At 38.3% G+C, this 9,271-nt stretch overlaps 1 protein-coding gene across 2 annotated transcripts; it reads right to left on the minus strand.

The window, feature by feature from the left end:
• Window positions 1-3,563: 3,563 nt before the first annotated feature.
• LOC149531749 (UDP-Glycosyltransferase superfamily protein) lies at window positions 3,564-6,571 on the minus strand. Of its 2 annotated transcripts, XM_089810336.1 has the most exons (3): window positions 6,160-6,552; window positions 4,300-5,982; window positions 3,564-4,086 (listed from the first exon to the last, which is right to left on the minus strand). In XM_089810336.1, the coding sequence occupies exons 2-3, from the start codon at window positions 5,818-5,820 to the stop codon at window positions 4,054-4,056; spliced, it is 1,554 nt and encodes a 517-aa protein (XP_089666462.1). In that variant the 5' UTR covers window positions 5,821-5,982; window positions 6,160-6,552; the 3' UTR covers window positions 3,564-4,053. The 2 variants fall into 2 exon arrangements, with proteins under 2 accessions (XP_089666462.1, XP_089666460.1); XM_089810334.1 differs by having other exon boundaries at window positions 4,300-6,571.
• Window positions 6,572-9,271: the final 2,700 nt, after the last annotated feature.

Raw genomic sequence — 9,271 nt, forward strand, 5'->3', positions numbered from 1 at the left:
CTAACTAATTGGTTACTAAGCGTCTCTAAAGGAATCAATTAATCAAATAAATAATTGTCTCCACTCTAACAAATTCTCCAAAAAAAATTTAAAAAATTACTATTTTTTGCAAATGGAAAGGGACAACTATCCAAACTACCAAAACATTTTATCAAATATATGTACAAATCTATATATTTTTCTGCTTTTTCATACATACACAAGAAGCAACATTTGTTATAGTAAAAGTATTGTTTCATTATTATTGATTATAAATTTCAAAATACAAATATATGAAAAAGTATACATGTGGAATCAAAACCCATCCCCCAATCCCCTATGACCATCAACACCTACATACAACTAGAAAAGCTAGTACATCCATCTGTAATTGGTTCCCCAACCCTTGAAATTAAACAAAAAGTTGAAACCATCCTCGACGATGTCATACACATTATGAACATTTACACCACGAATTCAACTACCCAAAACAGAACTCAAAAATTTCAAAAATGAGATCAAACCTGGTTGAAATGCACATGAATAGAAGGACGATTCAAGGGTGAATTCACACGCTTCCCCAACAATGAGCTCCATGTCCTCAACCACAACCACCACGTTCCCTACTAGCAACCACTTGAGGAATACCCTTGGAGTAATCAACAAGCTAGAGTTTCTCCATCTTCTCCTTCAACACTCCAATTACCAAAACCACTTCCCATTTGAGAACAAAATCATGTTTGAAGCTCCAAGTGTGTCTTGCCTCACCCCTTGCATCTTGTACTTGCAATGCCCACCATAAAATGACAGGATATACATGGGGTGGGTACCTTGGTACAACATTCCAATCCTCCTAGCAACCACAAATCTAAGACCCAATTTGGTCGAATCTAAGATTGCCTCGAACCCTGGCCTCTATTCAGGTTGTATGCACCTCTCCATGACTCATTATTTGACTTCTTCCTTGCTACCAAACTTCTAACCCCAAGTGCAAAACATCAATCAAAACCTATCTTCAAAAACCTTCCCCCATAACACCATTTGTTGCTTGGATGCCTTCAAACTGAAATTCACTTCCATTTCTCCTCAACTCTTCTTCTCCCAACTATCACCAAAAAAGGCCAACCAAACTCATAAAACACACAAATTTCTCACACAAACCAAATGTTGGGTTGTGTGCCCAACTAAATGTCCTACCCATCATTGTACTTCAACATGTCAAACCATCATTATACTTCATTTATTCGTTCACTCGTAATTTCAAACAAATTGAATCCAAAATTATCCAAAAAGGTCGAAAGGCCCTTGGTCTACTCGTGAAGTTGAATGGCTCACAAAGAGCCCACCAAGGATCAAGTCTTGTTGACTGCAAAGCCCGACACCATAAAAGATGAGGTCGGGATTGTGCCCAGGGTGATTTTGACGACATGGATGCCCCTTGATCCTTGGTCCTAAGCTAAAGAGGTGGCACATGTGGGCCCGTATCGGGTTCCTAACCCCTCAACCAAAAAAAAATCCACAAAGGACACTATCAATTTGTGCAGAGTTGTTGAAAGTGTTTCCTTCCCTAAATATATGTGATATTTTAAAATCTTTAAATTTTACAGTTTTTACCAATAATGATGATGACCATATTAATCCACTACACATGCACAGAGAAAAAGTGTCGACAACAAATTAGGAATCCCCCCCCAACTGTAATTGTTCCATTTTAATCTTCTTGGCCAAATCAACAGCAAGTAATGTTGCATGTACCTTTGCATCATTGTTGGTTCCATCCACTAGCCTCCTCATTTCAATTGCTAGTATATTATCTTCTAAATATCTCACAACATAGCCCACCCCCAACAGGCTTAAATTTCCTTTCTAAGCACCATTGAAGTTGATTTTAACCCATCCTACATTTGGTTTCACCCACTGCACATTGGCTCTACAGCTTGAAATAGGATCAACCCTACAAAGCCCAATTGCCATAAACAACTTAGCATGTGGGAGACAAATTACTAGTCATATAATGCTTCAACATTTCAAATCAGTACTACTGCAATAGTCATTTTATCTGCTGTCTTTGTTAGAGAGGATGTTCTAGAAAAGAGTTTAAACTTCTCAAGTCCTTAAAATCCGTCAAATATCCCTATACTCTAGCTCAAGGACCCATGTAGAACATTAATAGCTTTAGGCAACCTTCCTTTCAATAGAGTGGAAAATATCTAGGTGTCCTCCATCAACAGCCTAAATGATGTGCAAGGACACAAGGGTTGTGGGGGTGGGTGGGGGGGGGGGGTGTGGTGAGCGGGGGTGGCGATTTTGTTTCACTCCTTAACAAGGGGTGCCATGGAGGTTGCTACTATGGAGACTTTTTAGCTGCATGCAGTCTCATGCAACATGTGAGAAATATGTTGTCTCTAAAACACAGAGCAACTCCTTTACAGGACGGAGAAATTGAGAATTGGAAGATGGTGTGCGGCTAGAGATTCACATTGCACTTTGATTATTTTTTAAGAAACCTTGTAGAGCATGTTGGTTACATATTTGAAAAAATGCATTTTTCTACAATTAAATATTGGTGCAAGGCAGTTAAATAAACTCTTCAACCTTCATCTTGCTCAACCACCTGCCTTTGGATAAACTGTAAGTATACTACAACCTGGGTAGCTGTAGAAAATAAGTTCATATCAGGGCGTTTCCATCTTTCCTTGACCTTAAAGGCTGCTACATTTTGGCAGCTTGAAGATAAAGCATTTTTGCTAATGGCCTTATCTGTAGTTGGCATCCGTTTTCTTTTTTATGTTTTCTTAATATCAAATACGGTCAAGTTTCCAAACTACCACGAATGACAACTTCAATGAGATGTAAAATCAATGAACAGGATATGAAATCGTGTTTTCATTGTATGTTACAGTTTTTCTTTTGTTGGATGGTTTTATATCAAGCTTACAAAATTGGTTTAGCTATCTAATATGGGAGAATGAACCTTACAATGGAACCCTTTTGGTCACCAAAGACTGAAGGGCTCTATTCATTCCAGAAATTTTCCTCAAGGCTTGATCACAGATTCATCCCTTATTTACAACTCCTAAGATTTGAAACTTAGTAGGTAGCACAATCAAGAAACATAGCATAACCAACACAAATTGTGGTCAACTAATTGAGCAACTCCTGATAGCAATATCACATGGACTTGCCATGGAAAATTATCTCCTACTTATTAATTGAATAACTATCTCCTACTTATTAATTGAACAACTACTCTTTGATATGCTTGTTTTTATAATTAATCGAGTCTTTTAGAAAAGAAAAACTTGGAAGCACCTAGATTAACAGTAGACATCTACATGCTAGTCCACTTTTGTCTTACATGAATTTTAAAACAAAACGGGAAAACCCCACCTTGCCTGTGTCTTTGGTGAAGTTACCAAACCAATTTAACAGTTGTCAACATCAATATAACCATTTCATTTCATATAAAATGATATCAAATCAGATCATCAACAAACTTGTTGAGGTTAAACGCAAGCAATTCACCATGCAAAAAGGCACTTATGACTATCAGATGTGCATGCACATCCATTATACATGTATCATAAAAAAACAAACTCAAATGGTTTACTTTCAAATAAAGGTGAGCCACTACGGTGAGTAGTCTTGCTGTTCATGAAACAGGAGTTGGTTGATGCATGCTAATAAAGTGCAGATCACATGTTCGAATTGCAACTGATTTACATTACAATGTATTGTAAAATACAATATGTTTCAATACACAAAGATATTTTTATTTTGAAGTGATGGGATGACTTTACATGTGTATTCTATGGGAGAATAGCCACTGCCTGACTGGCAGCCTTGTCAAGCATCAAGCTTCTACCATGCGTTATGAAATCCATGCTAAGCAAGAAGATAATTGAGATGCTAAATTACTTGCTTGAGTTTTAATAACCCATAGCCAGTGCTCATCACAATAATTCAATCCATTAACCACACATAATGTCTGCCACAAAATTTGTAGATAGTGAATAGGTTATAAATGGCTACACGCTCTCATCACACAAGTGCATTGAGGAGCCATGAACTCTTTCAAAAGCACCAGCTCAAATCCATTCTAGAATCCTTGAAGAAAAATAACAAGTATAGGAGTTTCAATACTATTAAAATACAAGGCAGCACGGTCTTGTAAAAACAAATGTGGTGATAATATTAATCAAAGTAATCTTGTCAAGGAGAACAGAAGCCTTAAGGGAAATTTTCATTTCATTTTATATTTTACTAAATCACGAAAAATACATATACAAATGGAAGTTGCCAATGCCATTATGTGCTTACTTGATCTACGTTGTCAATCTTCAAAAGTCGATGAAGAACTTGCTTCACAACAACTGCAGGGGAAAACTTCGATACCATGTCCAACCGGGCCTGAATACCCTTTAACTTTGCTTCTACTGGACTAGAAAAAACATGTTGAAGTATTAGCCTAAGCTGAGTAGAAGAAGGCTCTGCCCAGAAATGCCCCTTAAAAGGTCCCTCCTTGACCTCACTCATTCCATCCAAAGGCAGTGGATAACTGTTGTAATCTGTCATGTACTCTGTTGGACCTGACCAATTTGTGGCAATGACGGGCAAAGACATAGCCATTGCCTCAACATGCGGCCTGCCCCATCCTTCTCCTCTGGATGGCAGCACAAATGCTGAAGCTGCTTTGTAAAGTCTGGGAAGTTCGCGCTGAGGCACATGTGCATCGCTGAGATAAACAGCAGCCCAGCCCTTTGAAGGTTCTTGCAAATCTGACTTCTTCACAAAGTCTTTAAGCTTGTCATTAAAAGCTCTATCACTGTGATATGGCTTTGTCAGGATGTACAGAACAACATTATCTTCTGCAGAAAATTCCTGCAAGTATGCCTTAAGTAAAACATCCCAGCCCTTCCGCCATTCCCACTTAAAGATACTTAGAAAGACAAAAGCTGATTTGGGCAAGAACTTGGTCTCTTTTGAATGCTTGGGACCAAACAAGCGTCCATCAGATGGCAATGGCAACGACTCCCACTTCTCAGGATTGAAGAAATCAACATCCACTGCCTGAACTACCTTCACAACTTTGGATGAATCAACCCCACTATTTATAAATGTCTGAACATGAAAATCAGTAGGCACCCAAACTGAATCCATTTTATTACACCGCCTCACATGCTCAGCACTAACCCTATCTGTTTCAAACATGGTTCTACCGATAACATGGAGAGGCTCATTGTATCCATTTGGAGGGCACGGGGTTGTTTCAAACAGAGGTGGATGCCATGCACCAGGCTCACTATGGCATATAACAACCGTTTCATTCAATTGAAAATCCCCTCCGTACAATTTCATTGCAAGGGCCTTCTTATCATCAGGTAAGCCGGTCCAAAATGCAAGGTTTTCTAAATCCCCATGTTGCCATATCCTTAACCTAGGTACACTCTTACTTGCTTCAAGTGCCTCCACATAAGACCAGGCTTCCGAACTATACCCACCCCCAGACAGAATTGGTGCCATCCACAACACCCAATATGGAAATACTTGCCCTTGGGGTTGATTTTCTCCATTTTTCAAAAACCCTAACCTGTTAAAAGCAAAATCGGATAACAATTGTTTTGGTGAAAAGTAAAACCCCCTGATAGCCAATCTCATCAATTGAATCCTATTTGAATCTTTGAACACAAACCCTAAACTCAAAGCCAGCATAAGAGCAATTACAGCCCCTAACAAAAAAATTGATGGTTTTCTCTGTTTCAAGTGACGGGCATGTCCAGATGAAATGTCTCGTACATTTTCATTCCAGTTTTCTGGACTTTGCGATTCTCTACGATCCATGTTTTATGGAATGGAACAAAAAAATAATAGCAGAAAAAGGTAACAAATCACTGGAGAAACGGCATTGGTGTGTCATAAAAAACATAGATGATCATCTCGTTCTTTCAGAATATCCATTTTCCCCGCCAAGAAGCTCTTCCTATCATCCCGTTCTTATTTGTGCTGCCCCAGAAAGAGGGAACAAATTAATAGAACTTGAGATTTAAAAAATTCAAGATTGCATCTGGAGGCAATCCCTACTGCCTATGGAAACTCGAATTATTTCAAAAAAACGACAAGATAAAAACTATTTGCTGGTTGGAATATGAAAACAATGTTTACAGAAACGATTTACCGTACCTTTGTTGTTTACTGTGGACTGTATGCCTTGAGCTGAAATTAGAACCTTGTTAAACTGTGATTTGCCTGCCCTTTAAAGCTGGCAAAGTGGAGAATCCAATGTATTGAAGTAATTTTCCTCATATTTGAAACTTTTCGAATATAGGTAGTTCTCTTACCGAGATGGAAAAAGGCCAGTTCAGAATTTTTTTTTGGATAGAAACTGATGGCCTGCGCGGTAGATGCACATAGAAACTTCACACCTTTCGAAGGTAGATTACCGATCACAAAATGTTACAGAGGTCGGTAAGTATGTGCCACCAGAATCCTCTATGTTTTTCGTAAAGCTGTACAAGCCCATGTTCCAACCATTGTTTTACTTCTTGTTCATCTAATTGTTTCGTCTCCCTCAAATTTTTTAAAATTCTCTCGAGTCTTCTCTCACATAGGTATGTAATTAGCTAGTCATGTGGTATGATTGAGTAGACTGGAATTCAAGACTTTCTCTATTTCAAAATATATTTTAAATATAATTTTGATAAATCAAATTCAGATACTAAAACTTAAATTTTATTTTTGTTAGTAGTGTTTGAGTTGTCATTTTTTAAAGGTCTTTCCTTCATCTTTGCCTATCTTTTTGTTGAAGCCTTTCCCTTGTCACTTTGCGTATTCACCATCTTCCAAAGTGATTGTTTGAAGTCCCTTTCGGTCCCCGGTCGATATCTCTTCCCTTGAACCACTTTGAACACTTTGAACCAAGAACCTCGGTTCAAAGTAGTTCAAAGCAGTTCAACCAAAGATTTGTACCAATGGTTTTTTTGGCAAGTGATATGTGTCAACTTAGCGGAGATCTCTTTTTCAATGGTTTTGAACCGCTTCGAACCTCGATTCAAAGTAGTTCAAAGTTGTTCAATGGCGAAGGTGTGTTGGCAATATTAAAGTTCGGTGTACGACACGTTGTCATCCTGCAAGGCAATTGATGATCATGTCAGAAAACAATGAGTAAAAGGACATTTCTATTCCCAATGTGGAAAGTCATCATTATGGGGAAGGTGGGAAATCTTCGGTTGAAAAAGGAATCGGATGTCACATTAAAACTAATCATTACCAATGCATCCGAAAAGGAAATTATTAAATGGAGAGTTTATAGAACAAGGCTTTCGAACGTGCGAGTGTTGATAGGGAATGATGTGTCATTAATGCCGTATTATGAGCCTGTACTTCCACACGTAAGTACTTTCTTTTTAAAATTTGCTAGGCTTGAAGTCTAGAATGTAGAAAGCCAGTTATTTGTGATACGAATTTGCAAGGGGTGAAGTTGGAGAATTTACAAGCAAATTTTCTTGAATATGCTAATGAGGTGAATGGGTGTATGGAAGTCCTAACCAGTGGGTTAATTGAGGCTGCTACTTTTACCCCAACCTTTGTGAGTCTTGAACTTCTACAAGTCTGTATTGATCATTATGATGTCAAAAGCAAGAGTATTGTAAGTAAAAGTGGCAACGCAATACTCACAATTTCAAGAGACACTATTGCCTCTGTATTGCATTTGCCAGAGAATACCTTTGTTGCATTCTCCCGTGTTCAAACCCAAGCTGAGTACCAAGAAACCCCAAATCAATTTCGCAATACTATGGCTACAAAATGGACTGAAACCATGTACAGAGGAGGTTCCAGGCTACCCAAGGTCATCACTAAAGATCACCTAAAGCCCCATATTCATGATTTAGTGGTGTAATTGCATAGGGTAAAAGGTTTAGCTAATGTACTCCTTTTTGAAGAATGGATGTATAGGTACATAGAAATCATTTTGAAGGGTGAACAATGGATGGATTGAGTAGAGATTATTGCCAGATCAATGAGATCTCAACTCAGATGTGCTAACAAATTTTGTGAGGATTTTTATATGGCTTCCTATTTAACTTACTGCATTGCCTATACTTGTGATCTTACCCCTCTTCCCCATGGAGTGTGGAGTGAAGAAATGATAGCTTTTTAGTATTGCCCTCTGCTACAAAAAGATAGGGTCTTGAAAGATTTTAGGAAAGTTCATGACCTGCTAATGGAAAGGGTTTATATGTCTCTGAAGGAAGTGCCTATGCTTCGGTTGTCTCTTGAAGCCCAAAGGTTAATTTAGCAATATGGAAGTCACTTCATACAGTTCCCTAGATTCACTTACTTGAGGATAGGCGAATTTGAAGAAGAACCTACAAAGTTGCCATGATATGTTTTAGACTGTTTTGTGTTGGTCGAGGTATGTAGGCAACTTTTCTCTATTATAAAAGATAATTTACTATAAGATGATTGGGAAATAGCTTTCCCTATCAAGCTAGGTTCGTTGATTTGTGGTAGCATGACCAATGCTTCTATTATTGGAAGTAATTTTCTTGGGTTCAATTTCGGCTCTTACCATAGCAGAAGGAAATTCAATAGTAAAGGATATGTAGTCTAGATTCTCGGCCTTGAAGTTCACCCCATAGCTAGAAGATTTATGGCAAGATTGTAGGAATGAAGGAGAAGTTCTACGAAAAGATCATTCAAGGTTGACTTTGCAACAAATTGATTCCTTCAGGTTGAAGTTCAAAAGAGAAGGAGTGGTTGAGGATGGCTCGGATATAATTGAACCTGGCTGGGATGATTCTAGTGAATCAAAATCTTTGGTTGTAGACTAGAATCAAGATGAAGAAGATGATATCAACCTAAGTGCTAGATTTATACTTGCCTTCATAGATGACTGGTTAAAGAAAAAGGGCAAGGGAATTATCAGTGAACCCTCTTCAAGGGAGATTTCTTTTTCTGAAACATCTTCATCTATCTCCCCACTTTCTCCTATTGCAGGTAGTATATTGGCTCGAGATAAACAGAAGAAGACATCCCTTCATTTACAAAGTATGACTCCAAAGACTAGATTCCAGTCTAAGTCTAAAGCCCTGAAGCAACATAAAGTTCAGAAAGAGAGAATGTTGACTTAGGGACAGGATTTGAATGATGGCCTCAATTCCTCAGATGGTGCAAATGGTGATGTTCAATTCATCAAAGCTCCTAAGGTAGATCAACCCAAATTCCTGACTCCCACTAGAGATGCCCAAGCAATGGCCATAAGCCCTGCTATTCCTTCTTGGCTAACTAACAC

This window comes from Cupressus sempervirens, chromosome 11, assembly GCF_028749045.1.
Source record: "Cupressus sempervirens isolate cs-2001-9-10 chromosome 11, ASM2874904v1, whole genome shotgun sequence".
Taxonomy (NCBI): Eukaryota; Viridiplantae; Streptophyta; class Pinopsida; order Cupressales; family Cupressaceae; genus Cupressus; species Cupressus sempervirens.